Source organism: Xenia sp. Carnegie-2017, unplaced genomic scaffold, assembly GCF_021976095.1.
Source record: "Xenia sp. Carnegie-2017 unplaced genomic scaffold, XeniaSp_v1 HiC_scaffold_2, whole genome shotgun sequence".
NCBI lineage: Eukaryota > Metazoa > Cnidaria > Anthozoa > Malacalcyonacea > Xeniidae > Xenia > Xenia sp. Carnegie-2017.
Genome location: NW_025813482.1, coordinates 874,511 through 901,632, shown reverse-complemented (window position 1 = coordinate 901,632; position 27,122 = coordinate 874,511). Strand labels below are relative to the sequence as shown.

The 27,122-nt window shown below is 34.1% G+C and overlaps 1 protein-coding gene across 2 annotated transcripts in view; it reads right to left on the bottom strand.

Annotated features, from left to right (window-relative positions):
• The window catches only part of LOC124439720 (putative L-amino-acid oxidase YobN), a 52,001-nt gene that overhangs the window by 3,792 nt on the left and 21,087 nt on the right, over window positions 1–27,122 (bottom strand). Inside the window, exons 2-6 of one of the 2 annotated variants that reach the window (XM_046990000.1) lie at window positions 25,507–25,948; window positions 24,519–24,680; window positions 22,413–22,499; window positions 3,202–3,764; window positions 1,085–1,566 (exon numbers count right to left, since the gene is read on the bottom strand). In XM_046990000.1, coding sequence (XP_046845956.1) covers window positions 1,085–1,566; window positions 3,202–3,764; window positions 22,413–22,499; window positions 24,519–24,680; window positions 25,507–25,933 — 1,721 coding nt within the window. In that variant the 5' untranslated portion in view covers window positions 25,934–25,948. The remainder of the gene's footprint in view (window positions 1–1,084; window positions 1,567–3,201; window positions 3,765–22,412; window positions 22,500–24,518; window positions 24,681–25,506; window positions 25,949–27,122) is intronic. The other variant, XM_046990001.1, reaches the window with a different exon arrangement.

Sequence of the window (27,122 nt, the reverse complement as noted above, 5' to 3'; positions counted from 1 at the left end):
GCTGGTTGAATTTGTATTGAACAGCAAATAGTTTATTAGAGCTCAGGAGGGAGTGAATGATGAAAAAATATTCAAAGTGGAAGATTGTCATCTAAAATTTCCTATTCGCCGCCATGTTTTTGATAACCGGTTCCAGGCCCCATTTCCCCTCCAGGTAATTTAGTAGAACTCAATGATGCCACCTCTAAGTCTTATTTATAATCTATATGGTCGCAACAATATTTTCGCGCCATTATGACGTAATTCTTACACGTAGTCGTACTCGTAGTCTTTGCTAAAGCTCGCCTATCACTAAATCATGGTTCAATTCTAAAAAAGAATAGAAAATAACCAAAGTTGTTATTCATTTGTGACCACTGTGAAAGACAACCAAAAGCTATGGCACACCAGAATTCTGAGTAATAATGTCATACACGCTTAGATGTCGTATATATTGCCATATAAGCAATCATACACTTATCGTACAAACGTGACAACTTAGACCAGAATGCACAGCGCACATTTTTAGCAATAATTTAAAAGGCATTTGTTTTAGCTTACTTATTATTTATCAACGAAAAACCATTCAACATTCAACCCGTCGGTCCCATCCTATGCAATTAAATTTTAGTAAAGTTTAGACAACTCCACTACAACTCTCTAACTTCACATCAAACTTCACATTATCACTCAGCGTAATAAAATTTCAACAAATTAAAAGATTACCAATTCTGCAAATATGTCATTTGTCATTTACCAAATACTTTTTCTTTTACATCTTACCAAACATATAAAAATGGAAACTTCATAATTCTTAGGCGTTGGCGTGAAAGTTGAGAAACGACCTTTTTTGTCTTATTTTTAGTTATCGGAATTGCTATGTGCATTCTAAATTTTAAAAGGCACTTAGTGAGTTTTTAAATTTTAAAAGATTCCTGACTAGATATTAGAGTAACGTTAGCGATAATTCAACCTAGGGCACAAATGAACACATGGACAGGTGTCTTCATTGAGTTTCACCCAGTGGTTACACCTGATAGACGTGAAAATCGACATGTTAAAGCTATTAAAAACGCAATCACAATATACATAGTTACATACGTACCTGATATTATCGTATTGTGTAGTCTTCAACAAAGCATAAGCACCTTGATAAGATGGTTTATTATACCAAGAATGAACAATGCATTTCTCTACCATTTCGTCTTCATTTATTTCAGGATGAATTTCAGCGATTTGTTCAATGACTTCACGCTGCACTTGTTCTTTTGATAACGAGCCAAATATTAAGGCCTCACTCTTCCAAGTATAAATCAGTAACAAACCTTTTTTTTGACATTCTAATTCGGGTTTAACATAATGTATCTGACCAATTGGTAGGTTTGTTTTGGAAAATCCACCTTGTATGTTACTGTCTTCCCAAAATCGACGTTTTGTCTGAATAAATATCTTTGTAGAAGGTCCGGTGAAGATGTCTTCAATTGCTTGTTGTGTTTTGCGCAAGGCTTCCATTGCTACTACATCGTCAGATTCTGGCTTGAAAGTGATTTGACGCAAAATGTTTACGGGTGTGGTAACAAGGGCAGCCTTCGCAAAAAAAAATATTAAATTAGAGTAACAAAAAAGTTGATTAAATTCAAGTTTTCAGAGAAAAAGCCTCCTGTATTTATCCCAGAGCATGAGAAACAACAATTATTTTGCAATTCAACAGTTCAGTACAATGCATAACAAACCATAAAATAACAACAATACAACGCATAGACACTGAACGATGATTGGTCTACAGCGGAGTTTGTATCAGCCTGAGCAAAGAGATATGAGCTCAATCAAATAAACCAATTCCAGAGGATTAATAAACGAATCATCAATACATGTTGGAGGAAAATGTGAAACATTTGGTTTGAATTTATCTGATTCGCCTTATTATTAATATACAAAAGAAAAAAAATGTTTTTTGTGTTTTCACCGGCTTATAAACTCGGAGACGTGGAAACTTTCCACCTTCGCTTTCCGATTTCCACCACTGAACTAAAATAATTGAATGACTATCTGCAGTCAAAACGTTTATTCATGTTTGAAACCAATTTGCGTGTCTGAAGCAGTGGCCAGGATGTCAAATTGCGTGTAATACACACGCGAGGTTACACGTTACGCGAGACTTGTTAAAACATCAATTTAAACGTAAAGAATCATAGTAGAAAAGATGTCGAGAATTATGCCTCCAAAATCGTAGTCTTTGACAAGTCATAATATATCAAAGTAAATCAAATAGAATCACCCGACAATAAGATTTACAAAGATATATTAATAACCATTAATAACCGAGCTCGAGGTGTTTACAAAAAAATATTTGACCGAGCCCGTATGGCATTATTTGACCTGAAACGAAGCTTGCATTTTTTCTCGTCCTTGCTGTTTTGTACGGGTTGCCTTTAACGTTTATAGCTTATATCAGTAAAAAACAAATCGTTTCAAATTGTATCGTCAGGAAATCAAACCGTTTTCCGAGTGTTTTTCCTTCAACTCACATTCGCAAATGGTTTTTCCTTTCGTTTTCTTGGTATATGAAGTTTGTATGTATCTTGCACAAAATTGTTGCTACTATGGAACAAGGCGCTTTAGTTTTTGGCATATTTATAGACACAGAAATACAAACAACTATAGCAAACTGTTTTCTTGTTATGGGTGGCTGTGGCTTCACTTATGAAAATGTAAATTGTAAAAAATTGTGCATATTTGATGTTAAATCTCATGTGAAAAGTTTTGTTTGCCAAATTAAGGCAAAAACAATTTTTTTTTTATTTTTGAAGGTTCTTAGCTCGTCTATACGGTCGTAAATTTTGAGATCAACGCAGCCTTCCATATATTTTAGTTCAATGGTTTCCAATGATCAGCTCTTGAGTTCTCCAAGAAGTCGCTTCGGTTTGCATAAGCCTGTGCAAACACAGTAAACATCTCCTATTTCTTGAATAAACAAGTTGATCACAATTTTCAACGTGTAAATTTACCCTCCATTTATTATATGTAGAGATTCCCATCACTGCCAAAAACTCACTTTGCATTTAATTTGGCAAGCAAAATGTTGAAAAGAAACAATTTTTCGCTGGTATAATATAGCTAATGTTGATTACAATCATAAAACTACGTAGCAGATATGCAGTCACTAGCCAAGAAAAATTGTTTATTGAAATTGTATGCGTTCAGAAAAATATAATGTCTTACTTTGCCTTGGTATTTTATTTCCTTATTCTCTCCCGCTGAGTAACATGTTATAGTTACAGAGTCCATATTGGGATCATCTTTGTAGAAAGTGTAAGCAATTTTTGATACTTGTTGATTGAGTGCGATGTCAGTGTTTTTATCTAACTTGTTGTCTTCTTCATTGTCGCTAAAGAAAGCTTTTGGCAATGTTTCCATTCCTCCAATCAAACAATGCATATTTTCAGACCACCATCCTCCAAGCTGGTCACGCAAATATTGAACTAAAGATTGATCGAGCTGCTCAGTATAGGAAGATACGGAGTAACCACGGAGTGCATCATTGGACCAAGGAAGAAGATTTCCAAGAGTGATCAAATCCAGATCATCTCGATCACAGCCCTTGACTTTTGCAAGTATTGCCTCCAAATTACTCTCGAGAAAGCTTTCCAAAGTGAATTGACTCCAAATTCTTATCCAACGATCCCATTGTTTGATATCCCAATTGACATCATCATAGATATTTTTTGTCAACCATGCACGTAATTGGTCTGTGACTACACCAGTTGTTTTATTGTAGTAAGCATCTAAAATATTATTATTAACAAAAATTTTGGTGCTTTTACTTAAATGCAAACGTAAATCAGCAAAGACAATTACAAATATTGAATTGAAAGGTTAATGATTTACCAGCAGGGACGCCGAAACGTCGATAATTGAAGGGGGAAAATATTCATATACATACGTATTTTCCCTGATTACTTTCTTTTGAAATCAATTGTTCTTTAGAGCTGTGACTACGAATATTTTCCCCATTCCTATCATCGACGTTCAGGCGTCCTTGTTTACCAGACAAGAAATGAATCAGAAAGACAATTACCCGCGGAAACTTGTTTTAATTTTTTTTGAATTCCTCAAACTTAACCGGCTGCAATTCATTAACTATATAACTACATTATTAAATGTGATCTGCATTTGAATATAAGTACATACTTTTACTAATTTCTCCTATTGGTCTTGGGTGGAGATGAAACATTGCGTTAAATATAATTCTTTAATTTTTTAATAGCTGTCCTTAGTAAACCATTCGCTCATTGTTGTGAAAAGTGATGTTTTTGGGTAATATATGTTTGTGTGTGTCAATAATGATATAGGGGGTGTAAAACTTATTAGTATAAAATAGTATATGGGAAGATAAATAACAAAAACAAGAGAAGTATTATTCTCTTGCTGTAAGCACGAACAATACAAAGACGTAAGAGTATAGTAAAATGGAAACTTTATACGTTAAATTACCAGTGGCGTAGCTAGGAAAAATAGTCACTCCCGCCAATCTATCTCGCGCCGGAGGCGGGACCCCACTAGGGGGGTCCGGGGGCATGCTCCCCCGGAAAATTTTGAAATCCAGAGCCTTGGAAACAGCATTTCCTGCGATTTCGAGGGCGAATTATTTGTTGTACAATAATTTATAAAAAACCATTTTTGTTAGCTGCATTCTTAATGTGGCAATCGTTGAAACTGCAACTAGTTAAAAAGGTACTAAAGGTGGCTCAGAGAAACGTTACGCAGGAGACAATTGTCCCCTAAAACATAATTTACTCATCACTGCCCCTGCATAAACAGAAGAAATTTGTATTAGCACAAAAATAATATAGTATACGACACTTCTAAAGTGCATAGAGAGATTTTTCTTAGCATTCTACTTGTTAGTTTAAACTTGTTTAGATTGGGGCAAGTAGACAGGGATGGCTTTATTCTTTAAAGTTATGCTTAATTTTCTCAATGAAGTACCATGTATTATACGAACAAATATCAAAACACATACTATACTCATCATTTATAAAGAAAGGCCAGCCTCCTGGGTTTTTCTACAAATTTTCAACCACCTCGTTATGCAACACCTCTGATTCCTCTTTCTTTTCAATGATATCTTTGTGAATAGATATTCTACACAAAGAGCTAAGCCGACCTTGACCCATTCTATTTCTTAAATAGCTTTTACCCTTTTAAGCAAGAAAAACCTCTCTACTGAAGCACTTGCCACTGCCAACACACCATTCAATTTTAACAAATTTACCACTTGACCTAAACTCGACTGGAGATTAAATTTGAAGATGTATTTAAGAACCTCATTACTGCACTCTTTGTGAAAGTCCTTGTCGTTGTAAATGAAGGAAAGTTGACTCTCCAAAGTTTGGATGTCAAAAGAGGACTATACTTATCTTTGAGAAGATTGATCTTCTCCTGTGGAACTATGCCCTTCCATGTAGTAAATAGTTTAGGATTTACAAGGTCTAAAAACTCGAACTGATTAATATCTTGAAATCGTTCACTTAACATGCCTTTAATGGAATCAATAATCTCAAAATAAAGCTGTTTGTAATTGTATCTACTATCTGCTCTGGTTGCTGGTGGGCCTACTTTTCTAGTGCAGTTTGGTAAAACTCGGTGAAAGCTTGATCTGTGCGAAGTGACACAATAAACTGCTTGAAATTGTCAATCTTGCTTATGCCATAGTTAAAATGGGTTTCCTATTTTGAAGAATGGAATACAAAATTGTGGACTGTTCTAAAATCCTGTAAAAAACACACACTAGAAAACAAAAGAGAAAGCTATCAAGATAATGCAGTAAGCCACTTATTTTACTTAATGACTCATCATCCCACCCAGCTGGTTGTTCAAGTACCCCTCAAAAATATCTAAAAGTTTTTCATAGTTTTGTGCAATACATTGATTAATCTAGAGCGATAATACCATCTTGTTTCACCAGGGCAGGAAACTCAAGGTTGTTAGATGTGAGAAAAGCTTTTCTTTTGGGGCATTGCTTGTAAATGTGCTGAATGTAGCTATATTAATAAAAAGATTTTAACAGGAGAAATTGATGAGGCTGACTGGCATAGGACCAGGTTCAATCTATGAGCTGCACAATGAACAAAATGAGCAAAAGGATACTCTTGTCGAACCAATGCTTGAACACCATTGATATGGCCAGACATGACAGAAGCACCATCATATGTTTGTAAAACCAGTTTTTCTTTTATATTAGAATACTCACCAAGTTTATCTTTGACAACTTGTGATATTGCTGTGGCATTTCTGTTCATACTTACATCCACAAATCCTAATTGCCTCTCCATAATTTCACTTGCTTTGTCAAACCGAGCAATAACACTTAGCTGCTCTTTGGTGGAGACATCAGATGCTTCATCAACCTGAATACTCATAAATGTGCAATCATTTATTTCCTTTCTGATTTCATCTTCAATAATTGAATCAAGACAGCTGATAAGACCATTTTGAATTTCTGGGGAGACTCCAGTAAATCTTCTGTCACCAACTATATCAGATTCTGCTAGTCTACTGTGCAGTCGACGCTCAAATACAGAATCAAACTTAGCAAAACATTCGAGCAACTCTCTATAATTACCTTTGTTCAAGCTACCTTCGGACTCATTGTGACCTCTAAATGGCAACTCTTGCTTTGACAAATACAGCACGGCCTCAGTAACAGTTTTAAAATTTCTCGATTTTGTCTTACCTCCTCATTGTGACGCTGAATCTCATTTCTTCTAGCGAGGGACATAAGACAATCAATTCGTTCACTAGCTCCATACGTTTTCCATGTCTTAAATGCAGTCAAATGCGATTTAGATTTTTCATGCTTCTTAGCATCAGACATAATACTCCGCATATCGTTGTAGCCATTCTTAGTCCACGATGGCGATGTTTTTGGGGAAAACATTAGACATGGCCAACAAAACACTTTCTGCAAGGTTGTACTGCCACACAGCCAGTCCTTTGCCTCATACCAAACTCTCTGAAATGCTCTTCCCTTATTTTGGATAGTTAAATCAGGAGTAGGCCGTTCATGAACGATAACATTCTGTTCGACCGACGATCGAGCAGAGAACGGTTTAGCTAATAAGCTATTTACTAAATCAACATCAGTTGAGCAAATCGCAGTCGCACTTGAAGCCATTGTGTCATACACAAATACAAAATAGCAATTTGAGAGTAAACACAATGGAAAATTAATACCGACAATGACACGTAATTTGACAATCACTAATCGCTGTACTCGTATTAATTACAACCTCCGCCAATTTAAAATAGCGGGAGTTCGACTATAAAAACAGCAGATTTGAGCATGCGTCAAGTCCCTTAGCCAACCAGAATTCAAAACTTCTTATATAGAATTATATTGTATGTTCCGCCCTCTGAAGATGGGCGGAATACGTGGAGAATCGCGCGAGTATGCAATGTGCGAGAAAAGGCGGTTGCTAGGTTACATAACAAATCTTGAGATTTTGCTGTATTACGATTACGAACCACCTAATAAAAGCGTAAATATGAACGAATAAAACATAATATTACAAATTGTTCGTGAAATAATGTATATCTTATGTCCAAATAGAATATTTATTATTTTTTTGGGAAATTTCTACTCCCGCCGGGCGGGAGTAGCGGGACCGCTAGCTACGCCACTGTAAATTACGCACATGCAATTGGCAGGAAGACCTACTTTCCAATCGTGGGAAGAAGGAACTTAATAAATTTATTTTGTAGAATGTTTAGTATATATAGAGGCTGCAAACGCTGTTTCGATACACAATTTTTTGGACGCATTTACGCATTTTTGATGGTTGCATTTTATCGAATTTGATTAACGCATTGTAACGTATTGAGTTGAAGTCTTGAAGAAACGTATTGGGTACGCATTTTTGATATTAGTACTCGCGGTAACAAACCAACGTTTGTCGTCAAAAGTCACGACATTGTAAATATCTTTGTCAAATTATATTCAAATTAAATTCAGTCCCATCGTGTCTTCAATCGTGATCCAGCATCCCGCACAACAGTCGCATTGAACTGTTAAAGAATCAAAACCATCCAACCATATATACATATACGTACAAAAAGTAACCAATAATTATAAATATAATTGCCAACATATAACTTTCAATATGGCCATGGATAAATAATTCTATTAAGAACGTGTAATACCAAAAACAAATTCTGATCGATGGTGCAGTACGTAATATGCCCTTCATTATGGCATTGCCTGGAGTAGGCTCTTAAAAATGAACTTTCACAGACTTTTTTAGGAAGAGAATTTATTCTGAGTTAAATGGCCAGCGAAATGGGACGTAAGGAAGGCATTCAATTAATATAATTCACACCAGTGCATGAACAAGATAGATCAATCATCAATACGTCGATTTATTGCTCTGCGACATGCATGTGTCGCAGTGTGACAATGTATTTAGTGAATTTGTTTTCCACGTAAATGTATAAGTTTAATGGGTTTAGGAAAGTCTCAAAAGTTGTAAGTGTTCCATGCTAGCTATGTGATAACGCAAGAAACTTAGAGTAGCAATTTAAGTGCCTATGTCAGAAAATGAGACTTTACATTTCAGAAATCGATAGTCAAAATGAGTTATTAAGTTCTAAAACAAAATTTAAATTGGAATCATAGTTTTTCTGCTATGATCGCTTAAACATCGATTTTCTTGAAGTTTAAAATCAGAAAACTGTACAAATGAGACTGGTACGAATTATGAAATCAACGTCACAATAGAAACTCGTCCTATTTTTATGAATGGAAATCCTATTATATATATATATGAGCTATTTTATCAAAGCAAATACCTAGCAAAAGGCCAGCAAAACTGAGAAATTCAAAACTATATTGTTGTGGTAGGTTGTTCGAATGTCATAAACACAGACAAAGAAATTTTACCACATTTATACCGTTTTATACTCAAAGCTAAAATAAGACGTAAATTTTGGGTTGCTCTCGTGCACTAAAATTGAGCAAAGTGTGATCTGACACAAAAAATGACCATTTATTGATTTTGTTCCGTGCATTTACAATAGAGGGTTTCGCAGTTATTTTTTAAATGTCTCGATTAACATCCAACCTAATTAGCTTTTTAAAATACGCTGATTTAATGTTATTTATATTACAATTAGTTATGAAATTTTAGAGTGGTATACTTGGTAGTATTAACGTAGCCCGCTATATGCCGTAAAGCATAAGCACAAGCAGCGGTAAGCTGTGCTTCTGAAAGTATAACAATAAATAAATCTTACTTTGAAAAAAGCATGTTGTAAAATTATCTTCACCACAGCACCCGCGCGGCGCGTAATGTTATATGAGGGTAAATATTGTGCTGTGTCTGCCCAAAATAGCAAACTGAAAATAGGACTAATGTATACTTGCAAACTCCTGTACATGTTGGAGTATACTGTTCCTTCATTTGTGTACGGCTACCCGGGATCATGTAAACAACCCCTTACCTGCCTCTAAACAAAGGGTTGATATATCTAGGCATATAAACTAATGAAGGAAGGATGCTTAGTTGTGAACGAAGGTTTATCATGAATGTCTGTCAAGCAAATTTCACTGTTGAAACAAATAACAAAATTTTGGGTTGATTGCTACGTCTACATAGAATAGGGATGAATGCGCCACATGGTTTTACTTTCCTTGCTTATTTCATATGGCCCAGTAATATAATTCCACTGCGAGTCGACTCTTTGTCAACAGAAGATTTCTGTCTGTGAACTTGACATAAATTGAGAACATCCTCAGACGATTTCCCTGGTAAATCTAGTCGCTCCCTATGTGTTTATACTATAGAGAGTAATACAACGATTCCTATTGTGACGTATTAATCACCAGTTCCCACTTTCACGGACTTCAAAACTTTTACCGTTTCACGGACTTCAAAACTTTTTACGAAATTTTTCACTTTCGTTGCCTTTTTACTCCTCAAAAACAAGCTCGATTTAAAGTTTGATTATGGTTTTGGTAATCTACGTTTTAAGGCGATTCCAATGATATCAAGTCTCAATTTCTGACATGTGCACTTTGGGCCACATTCTGTGGCTGATTATAACTCAGTTTCATTGCTCTGATTGGATTATATATTCTACTTATATATCGTTAAAATGTAGTTCCCGAATAATTTGGGCGCTACATTTTAAAACGACAGATAAGTAGAAAAGATCATAGAAAGTGATAATTCACTTGTTTCCACCTACAAAGACCCGCAGTTTTTGAGTATTTCACCATTAAAATTTCAATGACTTGATGTCTTTCGCAATCGATAAACGCCATTTTGATTACGTAATTTCACGGATACTTGATCTAGGATACGACATAAAATGCAGATTTTGCAGTTTTACAATCATATCTAAATGAAGTTTCCCAACAATCCGCTGTTCAGGCAAGCTTCAACCAGGAATCTTTGGATGGCGTTTGACAGTGTTTTGAGCAGGAATTTTAAAGTTTTCAAACTGAAATAAATAGAAAACATACTTTTAAACATATTTTAGATATCATAGACTATTTCTGCTTTAGGAAGAAAAAGTTTTTGGGAAATATTGTCACCGATTTTACAGCCACACCTTCCGGAGTAAAGCGGACACTTGTGTAGTTCTGAACACTGTATTTCTGAAATACTCCGAGCCATTGATTTTTTTGTGTTCAAGCTGAAAAAGATGCAAATCTTGGCAGACAGCAAACTATGGAATGTTACCCCCAAATAGAATTGTTCTAACTCCACATTATATGATTTGTAAAACCTTACAAAGAGCCAACTATAGTATGTTCTGGGGTTATGGTATAGTATGGTATAGGGATTAACTGCAAAATATAAAATATTGATCCCGGCTTTTTAATCAGCATTAAGTCAATCTATTCGCTTTGTAATTGACATCTAGCACTAAAATCATCATCATCGTCATTTCTAAGGTGCATTCAGGCAATTAATAGAGGAGTACAAATAGGTCCATTTGAAATTAGGCCCTTTTGCATGGTCGAGCGTTCAGCCTTACAACACTTACACTCAGGATAAGGATTCAAAGTTTGAGGAGCCGGTGGTATGTATAAGTTGGACTTGGCTATTTCATTTTGGAGGCAATACATCATGGAAATATTAGCCCAGCATGAAAAGGGCATATCTTGAGTCATCAACGTTTGTTTGAATCTAATTGTAAATGTAGTTCTAAGACTGAATGCTCGACCATGTGTTTACAAAAAGACTTACTAAAAATGCACTTTTTGATGTTTTTGCTGTAATTGCCAGAATACAGTGGTCGAAGATGATGATGATGATGAGAAAGGTTGCAAAAACATGATGATGATGATAAATTTAATGGATTTGATCTTCACCATGGAAACGACGAAAATTTTAGTTTTGTGAAACTAGATGTTACGTAGAGCTCTAGTGGCATGACACCACCGCTGACTAGAAAGCTAAGTTCAATATTGTATATTTGATGATTTATATCTACTCCCAATGGCATGCTGGCAGAGGGGCAGTAGGATATTGCGCCCCTACCTATTGTTCTTCTAAAGACGAAGAAGGGAATATAGGACGTTAAATTTTGATGATGGGTTAATGAAACCTATTTAAAATACAGATACAATTTCATCTGCCAAAGACAACAAAATAAAATTTCATGGCTTCTTAATTTAAAAGCTTTCTATGGAAGCATTTCCTCAGACCCACATGGTATGACTCGAACGTATCATGGTTCTAGCGTTTGGCCCTCATTTATTAAGTATTATGTTTGGAAGGAAGGGAGCAATTTATGTGGAAAATGGTTGCCCCCAGTAATATTCTTTTCAGAACCCCACTGCCTGCTTTATACTAAATGGCTAAGAGTTGAGCCATATGCCTCAAAGTATGTTAACACAGTTGTTATACAGTATATTCATTAAATTAATATAAGGTTGTTGTTAAATACATGGTTTCTAATGTGCTAGTGTGTTTTATATTTATAAAGGTAATAACGCCAGGACATACTATAGTTGGCTATTTGTAAGGTTTTACAAATCATATAATGTGGATCTAGAACATTTTTATTTGGGGGTAACATTCCATAGTTTGTTGTCTGACAAGTTTTGCATCTTTTTTAGCTTAAATAAACACAAAAAAATCAATGGCTTGAAGTATTTCAGAAATCCAGTGTTCAGAACTACACAAGTGGCCGCTTTACTCCGGAAGGTGTGGCCGTAAAAACGGTGAAAATATTTCCCAAAAACTTTTTCTTCCTAAAGCAGAAATAGTCTATGATATCTAAAATATGTTTAAGAGCATGTTTTCTATTTAGTTAAGTTTGAAAACTTTAAAATTCCTGCTCAAAACACTGTCAATCAGGAGTGGATCTAGGATTTTTCTAACATCAGTTATGGAACGCCGGAGGCGCTCCGCACCTGGGGGGGTCCGAGGCATTCTTTCCTGGGAAATTTTGAATTTCAGAGCCTTGGAAATGCCATTTTCAGCGTTTTAGAGCAATACAAAATGTATTTTGTAGGCATCGTTTTTGCGTAAAAACAACACATTTTGCTTACGTTTTTTTCAAAAAAAATGAAGTGAACAATACTTGAATGTTTTGCCAAATATTTAGGCTCATTATCATCCCAAATATATGGCTCATTAGCATGTCTAGGAACATAAAATTTATTTTACAATAATGCTATTCAAAAACAGATATAGTCTTTAAAAATTTCTACCAAGTTGTCAGGCATAGACCCCCCCCCCTAGAGACCCCCATTCAAACCTCTATGTAATGAGTTAAGTTAGAAATTTGGTACTACAAGTGACAGTTCATAGATATAGAAAAGCTCAGACTTCAAACCATGCAAGTTTATTGTAACCCTTTACCCATCTGCACATCAGTGCCAGCAAATTCACCTTTTGACTAAAAACTCAAAATTTTTTCTGCCAAAGATTAAGCAAAAATTATCAGAGTGAAAACTTGATATGATCAAAGCTCATTTAAATGTAAATCTGAAATAATTTAGTTTAGAAATTATAATGATCATCAGAAAAAATTACATAGTGATCATAAAAAATACTTTGCTGTTTTGCCAAATTTCAAGGTTTATCTGCATACATAGGAACACATTTTTACTTTATAGAAAATGCTTTTCATACATCAATAGCCGTTTGGAATTTATGACAAACAATCTGGTGAGCCGTAGATCAACAACACACCATGACATCTCTACATGAGTTGTTCAGTTAGAAAAGGGGACAATATGTGACATGGGACAAAATTTCATGTATGTGAAATACTCAGGTTTAACATCATTCAAGTCAAATTATCAAAATAAAAAGCTTCATCGATCAGAAAAGCCTCAGATATCACAGGCTATAGTAAACAGCTTCTCATGTAATCGATGTTAGTTTTCTCAAATCTTAAACAATGTGCAGTTTAACTGTCCAATGATTGAATGACCAATGATCATAAACTGAAAAGCCCCAAACATTTGTTTATGATAAAGTAAATAATAGTATGGCGCCTTATGGCTACAGATTTTTTGTCCATTGAAATATATTTGCAGGAATTTAGGATTTCGCTAACATATAACGGCCACGATTTACCAAGAACTAAAGAAATCATAGCTAAAAGTCCTTCGGCAACAACAATTTTAGAAGCATCAATCTGCTTACATCACGCCATATTGACATAAATCGCATCACATACTTGCATAAATTGACTTTGACATTTTACATTCGTGCATACACTTCAGTTGTCCTTTAGTTACTATTTTAGATGTAAATTTCTGCTGAGAAAACTCAAAACAATGTTGGCTTGCTTTTGAACATCAAAGACTGAAATGTCGCTCTCGAGATTGTCTTTGCCAACCATTTACAATTCATCAATAAAATTTTCACCATCTTGAAAAAATTCACAGTTGGGACAGCAGCATTCATGTCAACATATCAATTTGTAAAAGATTTCCATAAATTCCATCTGATTGTAGTTTAGTTTCTATCATGCTTTAGAAAATTACTATGAAACGATTAAACATTCACTTCAGACAGTGAGCTTGACTATGTTAGTTCAGTTGGCTATCAGTCGAAATCGGTGAAACCAATCACAGTAAGACAAAAATTTAAACGAACCAATTACACGATAGCAATTGGACTCCCTTATCGGTCCGGCCATCCCGCTTATCGGTCGAGATTATTCCAGTTCGTCCACAGATCTGGCTATTGACCAATGCAATGGCTTGAATAAGCGTTCTTGAGCTCCGTTATCGGTCGAACCAGTCGAGCCATCCCACTTATCCGTCAGCCAGTTAATATAATTCTAGATATGTTTTTATCTACTGATCTGTTTACTAAGGAGGTTTTTGTATAAGTTTTCATACATAAAACAGAATTTTGACGATGAAATCCAAACGATTACAGAACGAAAATTTAATGATCAAAAAAAATTGTAATCATTAAATTTAATAAATAATTTTTGAACTATAAACATCAGTCGCGTGACTGATTTGACATACCCTAGATCCGCCCCTGCTGTCAAATGCCATACAAAGATTGAGTTCTATAAGACCTGTAGGGGAAATGTCAACCAACTTACTATAAATTATTAGCGCGCGGCCGCGTGGTCAAAAACATGGCGGATTTTGGTTGTCAAAGTCAGCGGACAGACGCGGGCTCTTAAAATAAATTTTTTTCGCCCACCCGCAATTTTTTTCACAACCACATTTGCGATTAGATAAATTATCAATGCCAAGCACAAAAACTTTTACAATTTTATTTTTGAAACATGCTGCAACAACTTTGGTATACGGATGCTGAAGTAATGCCAGAAAAGGAAACATTTCATGACACCGGTAAGCAACGTAACATTGTTTACCATTTAAAGTGTTCAGTGTTTTGCTTTAAGTCAATACTTGAAGTGTGATGGTATATATTTTGTGAATGTTTTTACTCCTAAGTTATAATTTAAGTTATATTTATCCAGTCTTAAGCCTGCTTTCCACTAGCCACGTATCGTAACGTGTCATAGCAAAACGTAACATGGCGCATGCGTGATTGCGCCTATTGAACATCAAATTCATAAGCACGCATGCGTCATGTTACGTTTTGCTACGATACGTTACGATACGTGGCTAGTGGAAAGCAGACTATATTTGTTCTTTACTTAATCGCTTGCTAGACGTAGCAAAGCAACCAATTCTTATCGAGATATGCATGTCTTAAAACTCCTTTTTTCAACTGACTTTACCTCCAAGAAATTGAGGATTTTTTCATGATATTTTTCTGAAAATATGAAGCAAATATTAAGAACAGAGCTGTATTGAAATTAAATGAAGTGCAGGATTAATTAATGAACTCTTTGATACATGTCGTACAATAAAAAAAATACCTGTGTTAAACAGCTTGCCTGCACAATTGGACAGATTATGGACAATCATGATGATGGCAGGGGCGGATCTGGAGTATGTCAAATCCGTCGCGCGACTGATGTTTGAATTCAAAAATTACCTATTCATATTAATTAAAAATTCATTAATTATTCTTACTTTATTATCGCATTTACTTCATGATAAAAATCCAGCTTTATTTATTATTGAAAACTAATGACTAATCCAATGAATATCTCGTTGGTAACCAGATCAGTTGAATTTTAATTGACCTGGAATAACCGACTGATAAGCGGGGTGGCTTGACTGGTTCGACTGATAAAGGAGTCTATGAACGCCAAAAACGCTTATTTTATTGGTCAATGGCCAGATCAGTGGACAGTCTGGAATGGTCTCGACTGATAATAGGGGTGGCCGGACGTATAAGGGAGTCCACTTGCTATTTTACAATTGGTTCATTTGAATTTTTGTTTTATTGTGATTGGTTTGACCGACTTCGACTGATAGCCAACTGAACTATCATAGTTGTCATATCCTCCCAAATTAAGGGCTTCTGTAAATAGATGCACCTACAAATATTTCATGGTGAAGGATGCTTGCTGAAGTGTTTCCGATTTGTATAAATTGAACGATCAATTTCCACAGTTGATATTTTCCATTATGAAATAGGTATTGAATAGTAAGCATCATAATTCACAGTAAAAAGATCAAGCTCCATCACCTTTAATGCCAAAATACTTTCTACAAATATTCTTTATTTGAGTTTCTGGAGGTCAAATTTGGCTTCGAAAAATTATTTGGTTTTTATATTACCGGTAGCCTTTCATCTATTATAGTTCAATGGTTCATCATAAACTTCATAAAGTTTACGGCTCATGAAAATTTCTAGTGCAATATTTCCTAAACCGGATCGTCAGACAAAAAAAAAGTTTATAAAGAAGCTTGTTAGGAAATTTGTTTGAAAGTGAGTTAATTTTAACATCGATCAGATACAAATATGCTGTAATCATTAAAGTTTTTTCTACTAAAGCTTTTATATACATTGTGCATGATAACTTTAGGCGAACAATTTTTTACAAGAGAACATCAGAAAGGGGAATTTATCTTATCCCAAATCACCTAGCAATGCGTTTAGGAACTATAAAATCATTTTGCTTTTTTATTTAAGCCTTAATACTCATAATATAATACAAATTTATGCATTTTAGGTATGGAGAGTATTTAAAACGACGAGTGCATTTCTTTAGTGGTGAAAAACCAGACCGAGAATGGAAAGGGGTTTCTAAACTTATACGCATCCCATGACTCTCTATATTGGTTATCTTACAAATCTCATTCAATAGAGCCTGGTAAAGAATATTTATATCGGGCAAAACATACCTTTAAATGTAAATTGAGATCACGAATAAAGAATGGCAAAAACAAAGTTGTAATGCCTCCAATCCTTTTGGAAAACAACAAACTATTATCCGTTTTTGAGAGAGGAACTTTTTCTGAGGAAGAGTTGAGTAACAGGGGCGGATCTAGAGTATGTCAAATCCGTCGCGCGACTGATGTTTGAAATTCAAAAATTACCTATTCATATTAATTATTTATTAAAAATTCATTAATTATTCTTACTTTCTTATCGCATTTACTTCGTGATAAAAATCCAGCTTTATTTATTATTGAAAACTAATGACTAATCCAATGAATATCTCGTTGGTAACCAGATCAGTTGAATTTTAATTGACCTGGAATAACCGACTGATAAGCGGGGTGGCTTGACTGGTTCGACGGATAAAGGAGTCTATGAACGCCAAAAACGCTTATTTTATTGGTCAATGGCCAGATCAGTGGACAGTCTGGAATGGTCTCGACTGATAATAGGGTGGCCGGACGTATAAGGGAGTCCAATTGCTATCTTACAATTGGTTCATTTGAATTTTTGTTTTATTGTGATTGGTTTGACGGATTTCGACTGATAGCCAACTGAACTAACATAGTCAAGCCACTGTCTGGGTTGAATGTTTGATCGTTTCATAGTAATTTTTATAAGCACGATAGAAACTAAACTACAATCAGATGGAATTTATTGAAATCTTTTACAAATTCATATATTGATATGAATGCTGCTGTCCAAACTGTGAATTTTTTCAAGAGGGTGAAAAATTTATGGATAAATTGTAAATGCTTGGCAAAGACGATCTCGTAAGCGACATTTCAGTCATTGATGAAGCCAACATTGTTTTGAGTTTTATCAGCAGAAATTTACATTTAAAATCGTAAGTAAAGGACAAGTGAAGTGTATGCATGAATGTAATATATCAAAGTCAATTTATGCGAGTGTGTGATGCGATTTATGTCAATATGGCATATGGTAAGCAGATTGATGCTTCTAAAATTGTTGTTGCCGAAGGACTTTTAACTATGATTTCTTTAGTGCTTGGGGAATCGTGGCCGTTATATGGCAGCAAAATCCTACATTCCTGCAATGGACAAAAAATCTGTAGCCATAAGGCGCCATACTACTATTTACTTTATCATAAACAAATCTTTGGGGCTTTTCAGTTTATGATCATTGATCATTCAATCATTGGACAGTTATACTACATATTGTTTAAGATTTGAGAAAACTAACATTGATTACACGAGAAGCTGTTTACTATAACCTGTGATTTTAAGTCTTCTGATCCATGAAGCTTTTTATTTTGACAATTTGACTGGAATGGTATTAAATCTGAGTATTTCACATGCATGAAATGTTGTCTCATGTCACATATTGTCCCCTTTTCTAACTGAACACCTCATGTAGAGATGTAAAGGTGTGTTAATCTACGGCTCATACCAAATTGTTTGCCATAAATTCCGAAGGGCTATTGATGTATGAAAAGCATTTCCTATAAAGTAAAAATGTCTTTCTATGTATGCAGATAAACCTTGAAATTTGGCAAAACAGCAAAGTATTTTTCATGATCACTAGGTAATTTTTCTGATGATCATTATAATTTCTAAACTAAATTATTTCAGGTTTACATTTAAACGAGCTTTGATCATATGAAAAGATATTTATCATAACCAGTAAGCATGACACATGAACCAATTTTAACATTCATGTAATTATATAATTAAAGACATGTTGGTCAAATTCTATTTGTATTTGCAAGTACAATGCTACTAGTGATTGCTATATAACACTCCTTGCATATACTTACAGAAGATAATAGTCTAGTGAAAGCCTAATAAACATGGCATTAAGCTGTCTTTAACTGCAAATTTTCACTCTGATAATTTTTGCTTAATCTTTTGCAGAAAAAAATTTTGAGTTTTTTCTCAAAAAGTGAATTTGCTGGCACTGATGTGCAGATGGGTAAAGGGTTACAATAAACTTGCATGGTTTGAAGTCTGAGCTTTTCTATATCTATGAACAATTCCTTGTAGTACCAAATTTCTAACTTAACTCATTACATAGAGGTTTGAATGGGGGTCTCTAGGGGGGTCTATGCCTGACAACTTGGTAGAAATTTTTAAAGACTATATCTGTTTTTGAATAGCATTATTGTAAAATAAATTTTACGTTCCTAGACATGCTAATGAGCCATATATTTGGCATGATAATGAGCCTAAATATTTGGCAAAACATTCAAGTATTGTTCACTTCATTTTTTTTTGAAAAAAACGTATGCAAAATGTGTTGTTTTTACGCAAAAACGATGCCCACAAAATACATTTTGTATTGCTCTAAAACGCTGAAAATGGCATTTTCAAGGCTCTGAAATACAAAATTTGAGAATGCCTCAGACCCCCCCAGGTGCCGAGCGCCTCCGACTTTTTATGACTGATGTTTGAAAAATCCTTGATCCGCCCCTGGATGATGGTGTGTAAAAGTTTGCTTTATGCTAACAGTTTTATTAATGCCATCTGGTGTTTCTATAAATGAATTGTTTATTATAGTAAACAGGTTAGTACATCAAAACCAAGATAAAAACTGCTTTGTTCAATAATGTGCCAAATTATGCTCCTACCTTGAAATTTTGCTCAAGAAAAGCTTTTGATGACATGCAAAAATTAATGGCAAAGAACTTTTTATGCCTTATGAAGAATTACAATATTATTTAAAAGAATAAGAATAGCAATCTAGTAAAAGAAGCGACATCTGTCTTCAACATGAGACTTTTCCAATAATGTATAGTTTATTTGTACAAAATACTATTTTAGATAAACTTGATTTTTAAGACTTTCACTGATATTTTTACCAAAAGACAAAAAGAAAAATTCAAAGGCATAATATAAAATTCAAAAGTTTGTCAAATTGTTTGAACCTAAAAAAAATTAGTATAGATAACTGTAATTTTTAAGGACACAAGAGAAAAGTAGTGCAAGAAGGTTAGCATTTTTGAGAATTGATATGTTCTTCTTGACACGCATTACACAAGGCCGTAATATTATAAATAATGACTGTACAATAACAATTATACAACATGCTAAATATCTTCACATACATTATAATTATTTAAACAGGTTTGCCTTCATGCAGCAATAAGAAAAGTGCTATGTCAGAGAAACCAATGCACTTCAATTCAAGAAATCGTATTTTCAATGAGAAATTAACGTAGTTCTGTTCAGTAGTAGATCCATGGTTGTCAATGACAATCCAGTTTCTAATATCTTGGCTCAAAACAGAACCAGAAACATGATTAGAGAATTTCTGAATTTCGTTCTTTTGCTCTCCTAGTTCAAGATATTTTCTTCATAAGCTCTCAATAATTTTATCAGAATATTACACTACCTTATTAGACACCCAGAATCAATCCTACAAAAAAAAAACTAGTTTTGACAACCAAAATCCGCCATTACCGCCATGATTTTGACCACGCAAAGTCTTATAGAACTCAATGCATCCAAAGCTTCCTGGTAAGCCTGCCTGAACAGCGGATTGTTAGGAAACTTCATTTAGAAATGATTGTAAAACTGCAAAATCTGCATTTTATGTCGTATCCTTTATGAAGTATTCTTGAAATACGCAATCAAAATGGCATTGATCGATTGCAAAAGACGTACATCAAATTATTGAAGTTTCAATGGTGAAAATACTCAAAATCAGCGGGTCTTTGAAGGTGGAAACAAGTGAATTATCACTTTCTATGATATATTCTACTTATCCATCGTGATTAAATGTAGTGCCCGATCGGAGGCAACGAAAATCATTTTCTAAGAGACTTTTTGTGCTACAGAATACGGCCTACTTTAAACTTTTTCCTATTTGTTGTTTTTAAACGGTCTTTTTCTTTTTCCAGCAAACATAATAAAAATACTTCAAAATCCATTTGTTATGTTTCATTACATACAAAAGACTTGCATGTTTTATCATTGTTTAAACCATTTAAATTTTTTTGTTCTTGGTTGCGTACTGCCCGGTCTACGTACTGCTCCATGGATCAGAATTTGTTTATGGTATTACACGATATTAATGAAATAAAATTATTTATCCATGGCCATATTGAAAGTTATATGTTGGGCAGTTATATTTATAATGTAAATGCGCATTTTGTACGTATATGTATGTATGGTTGGATCGTTTTGTTTCTTTAACAGTTCAATGATGTGTGACGCACAACCTATGCGTTCTGTTGTGCGGGATGCTGGATCACGATTGAAGACACGATGGGACTGAATTTAATTCGAATATACTTTGACAAAGATATTTACAATGTCGCGACTTTTGACGAAAAACGTTGGTTTGTTACCACGAGTACTAATATCTAAAATGCGTATCCAATACGTTTCTTCAAGACTTCAACTCAAAGAAAAAAAATCAATTTGGAAAAAATCAATTTGAAAAATTGATACTTCCGTAACAACCCATCATGCATTATATGTCATATACATCACGGGTGTATTTCATTAAGGCACACCTACACTCTAAAAGATTTGGGTGTGTGGACACCCAGACACCCACGGGTACCTAAGCCACAGATGGTATTGTTTATTTAACTAAGGGGCCAATAAAATGGAACAATTTCAGCCAGGGCTGAGTTTCAACCCGGTTGGTCTGGCTAAAACTTTGTGTGATTACAAGTATATGGTCAATTTTAGCCCGATCTATTACAAAAGAAATTTCGGAAGAAATTTACGAAGCTTGTCCGAGGCATGATCGCCAGTTGTCGTTAATTTTAACACCGTGCGAGCTCTAAGAACATAGTGCGAAAAATTTGAAGAAAGCTCTTTTTCTTGTAATAAAAATTAATGCCCAACATAAAGTTTTGAAATAGACCAGAAAAATTGTAAAATTGAATTTATTGTAACGTTTCGTAACGCAATAAATTCAGTTTTACAATTTTTCTGGTCTATTTCTATGGCTCTAATCAAAACTTTATGTTGGGCATTAATTTTTATTACACGAATTCGATTTCCGCTCGGCAGGTCTCTCGCTACTTTTTTAAATAAAGCTCTTTTTCTTCACTTTACAATTTGGGTCACTTCAATTGTTGTCATTTCAATTCTACAATATGGCAATGCTTATAGGTGCTTAAAGAGGCGGCATAATTTGTTATTATGTACGTATTTGTCAGCAAAAAAAGAGGACAGTGGCACAGAAAAATGAAACACAGACAACTAGACAACTTTGTCGAAAGATTTTATCATCGTGGATAGAAGCCTCAATTTTCTTGTCGTCATCATAGGTAATAGGTACGCAATTACGTATGTGTATATATTTCTAGCTGTGGTTTCAGCCCGGGCTGAAACGATTAAATGATAGATTTTTCAATCAGGGCTGAGTTTTAGCCCGGGCTAAAATATCATCCCCAGTAGCTCAAACCGGGCTGAAATTGCTCCAAGTAATCGGCCCCTAAATCATGAGAGTTCAAGAAATTTTATCAAAATTCTTTTTGCGTTATATAATCTTATTAATTGGAATACATAATAAGGTGTTGTTATTGAGTATGCCTTCTTGTACAGTTTGACGTAACGCGTTATTGACATTGCCATCATTTTAATGATTTTTGTTTTGGCTTTTATGACCAAATGATGTAAAATGTTTTATTTTCATAAACCAATTAAACAAATGTTTACTTACCAATATTTTCAACATCTTTAGCAGCTCTGGGTTTTATACCTTCTCTCCACCTAGGCCATACTGTATCAAAATATTGATCAGCCCATTCTATAATAAGAAATTTAAAATTAGAATTCACACAGCCCATACTGATTGAAACAACTACTTTGTAACGACAGAGTTTTAAGGAAAAATTCACATATTAAAAACAAATAAAAAAGGCATGATGTAATTCTTGCTCTTTTAATTTAAAAAAATCAAACTACGTCAAAGATTGTGGCAATTTCTCCTTTGTGCGTCAGCATGCACAAAGCAGTTGTGCGTCTGTAGGTTTTTTTGGGGGACTGTATATTATTAATTTATACGCGCAATCGATACACAATTCTAAATTTTACTTTAAATTTTACTCTAAATTTTAGTTTAACTTTTTATCCAACTTACACATTCATAAACTGAAAAAACCTTTCATGGAAAAGGTACTTGGACTTCCAATGGATCATCTGACATTAAGTTTTCCAAAACTAGAAGATATAGGGTTAAAATATGGGAGATGTTGTTCAAGCTTACAAACTTCCCTGAAATTTGGTTAAGTCGTGCACGAACACTAGGCATCCAAATTTCGTATTATTTTGCGTTTTCCCCTCGTCAATTATTCATATTTGGATTAATTTAAGATCAAATTTACGTATAGATGAAAAGGATTATAAATCAGAGGCATTTAAAAACGAAAAATTCAAAATAAATCACAATTTGAAAGCTAAGCGTTTGCGTACGCATCATCCATTTTCCCTAAAACTTTGTTAGCTTGAACAACATCAGCCATGTTTTAATCCTATGTCTGTTCATTGCTTTTTGGCTGCTTCATTTTTTGTGCGCAAGCAATTTCAAAAAGTGCTTCTCGGTAAAACAGTCCTCATTTTAAAAATTGTTACTTTTTTGCGAATATTTTACTATAAACCATACATTAGTAGTTCAAATACCTATTTTCATGAAAAGTTTCGCAAATCTTGCGCGTTAAAAACTCTAGTGACGTTTTCCAAACTGTTCAGTGTTTTTGATACAACCTGTCCCTGTGTTATTGAAAAGTCAAAGCGTGTAATTAAATGTCATATGTGCTCTAATGATGAGCAAATGGTGTATAAAGCTGAGAAATGACTTCTGAATTACGACCAGGACTACCTATACAGCTTTTCTTTTATATCTAGTATATTATTGTTAGGTATTACAGTCTTATTGATCATGCGAGACGGAAACAAAACACTCAGAAGGTGAGTTTTACTAGAAGACACAATATCAGAGGATATATTTTTTACTGATGTAAGCAGAAGAAGTGAAAGCCAATCCTTGTAAAACAGTTAGGAAGACAAAAGAAAGTCTTACAAATAATTAACGTCTTATCAATCTCACTTTCTTGATTTTTACTGAGAAAAGTCTATCGGAGAAAAGTGGTTTTTTTTTGTACAGACCAGCCTCCTATAGCCCATATTGGTTCATAAATGCTTGATATTTTGATCAATAATTTATTACATGAAATGTATTTATCTCTCTATAAAAAGGTACGAAAAAACTGCAAAAATTTCGATTAAACCTGTTTATTGACAGTTTAACTTAATAAGAGAGTTGTTTAGCTAGAGTATTCCGAGAGGTTTAGACATTTCTCTTTTTGTCTTAAAAGGATGTGAAAACGACAATAATCATTCAAGCTACCGATATGGTGGAACTGATATATTTATTATCCGAAAAGATATTTTTTGTCCTTAACATCGGAAAATAATTTATTGCAGATGGAAAAAAGGAAAACATTAACTTTACGTTTGTAATGACGTAAGTTGCAAAAAAACCTGCTGCAGATATTTAGTGAATTTAATGTGGCTGATGTAAAGGAAGATGCTTTAATACTTTTTGTTCTGAGACTGAAAAGAATCTCAAAATGCGTTCGAAGAATATTTAGCTAAGTGACTGTTTTAAGACGGTGATTTTGAAATTTTGACGTAAATTTTATAGCTATGAAGCCTTGACAGGCCTTTTATTGTTCCAGTTAATTTTTTTGGCTATAAAGCATTTAAAAACTTGCTGGGGACGCTGGGCAAACATTTTGAAGTTGTATAGAATTTAATAGACACAAACCGCTTGTTTTTGCTTTGAATTCATAAATTTTAGAAATTCCATTTTCATCGTAGTTGGGAAATGGTTGGGTTTTAAGATTGAAATCTTTAATATATCCATCTGTCAGGTAATGCATTCTGTCGGTTGGGTCGTCGTTTTTGCCAGGTAATCTCATTGCTCCAGCTAAAATTGTAGACGTTTTTGCATTAGAGAATTCGTATCTCGAAAAATTTCCCACTATTATTTATGTGCAATAGTAGCACTAAAACAATGCTATAGTTTCCAGTACTCTAGTCAAAATTATTTAACCTTAACCGCTTTCATTTATTTTTCAAACAAAGTTCATTTGGTTCAGTAATTGTGGCAGATCCGATACAACGTTAATTGGCAGAATTCTGTGCATATTACCAATTCGATAAAAGACTGATAAAAGTAAAGCAACATGCATGATATATGATTTAAAATATTTAAGAAATTAAAGATATTTACTGTGTTCACACAGTCTTATACAAACCAAGGTGACCTTTGAGAGAGCTTGTGAGTAGATCTGTGCATGCCCAATGCTAAAATTTGAGGGTTGCAGCTGTTCGAGAGTTCTCAGAATTTCACAAACGTCTTTGAGGTTTGCATAAGCCAGTGAAAACACGAAAAACTTGTTTTATTTCTTTTATAACATAACAATAATGAAAAAAAAATTTAAAACAAGCGTTTTAATTTTTCCTCTAAAATGTATTCATGATTGATTTGCAAATTTTTTTTGATTGATTGATTCTTTGATTGATTGATTGATTGATTGATGATTGAGTGATAGATAGATAGATTGATTGAATAATTTATTGATTGATTTGATTGGTTGAGCTCAAACCTGTTTTCACAGTCTAATGCAAACACAACTATAGACCAATCACTACAAGCGTTTTATTGTTTTTATGCTATAAAACAAAATAGAATATGCTATACATACATAAAATGTGTTTATTGCACTGATTATAAACAACAGACTTCATACCTTCAGCAAATATACCAGAAGCAAGGTCAGAGTTTGATTCATCATAGGTGAACACTCGTCCACCAATTCTTTCTGTTTGCTCTAATATCAAGATATTTAATCCAGCTTTCTTCAACTCATAAGCAGCAGAAATCCCTGTCATGCCAGCACCAACAATTATCACATCATATTCTTCTTTACTTCCTTTTTCTTTGGCCGCCTGAAGCTGCAGGAAACACTGTACATTAGGGTCAGGCTGGTCGTCGCCATACTCTTCATAAGCAGCGTGCAATCCATTCAGTCGAATGCATTCCAAAAAATTTTTCAGATAGTCACTTTGCTGAATTCGTCCGCTTTGCTCATCTTTGTTTTCCTCTTTCATTCTTTGTATAAACGTTTTCACATTCTTTAACAAATTCTTATTCTTTTCAAGAAATGATGCTGCCATGCTTAACAAATTTAACTGTAAATATAAAGTAATTAACATATAGATAACATTTAACCATTATCTACACAGTTAAAAAAGTGGCCATAAGCTGCCGGGTCGAGTTTTTTCTATTTGTCTTGTATCATAAAATCAAAAAATCAATGGTTCGACACCACTGATATGTATATTACACTGGATAACGCACCATGTATAAAATAAAGTACGAAAATTGAATAATTTCAAATTACGTTTTTTGAATAATAATTTCAAATTACGTCTTTATTATATCATTGAAGAAACAAAACAAATTGACTTAGACAACTAATCAGAAAGACATTTTTATGAACAATAGTTAGTTGAAAACAGTATCATCTAACTCTACGAGATGTACGTCATCAAAATATGCGAAAGTACCTCTCTAACTTGCATTAAGCAAAGAAAAGTTTTGAACCAGTTCCTGTGTGAACAACTTCAATATTCATGAATATATTGAACATATGAATACCTTTGTTTGTACTTTTTTGTAATTTAAGTATGCATCTTCTAAAAATGCCTCGCACAACTGAAATTGTCCCCGTCACCTTCAACTCTAAAATTTCAATACGACATGCTATCTTATTTTTCAGTCGTTACAAAGCCAAGAAAACAGAGCTTTAGAGTTAAAGCTCTATACCGCTTTTCCTCTACATCTCATGAAAATCTTGCCTCAAACAGAATTTTTTAAAAGGAATAAAAACGCAAAAACTGTGATTTTGTAATACAAAAGTATAGTAAAGTGGGACCGATACCCCTCATGGAGCCAATAACTAATGATCGAACTTCCGGCTTCAATTTTCACAAGAGATGCGTTATCAAGTCTAATATACATATCACTGTTCGACACCCATTTTTGTTGGATGTCGGATCTTTGTTGATGTTCACATATTTCAATACTTCATGTAAACTGAACAAAAATACAAAGATGGCGGCGATGTTGTATAAATGTAAAATGGCTTTTAAATTGTGCATACGAAAGGAAAATCATGCATCAAAAGCAATAACGTTAATATATCTACAATATTTAGGAAAAAAATCATACCAAATATGGGAAACAAAAACAGAGAGGCCGATCTTTATTAAGTCGCGTGATATTTTAGTTGCCCCAAATTATCCTACGGATATCAATAGTTAACCACAAGTACCCCGTATTGAGAGGAAAATTGAAAATTGG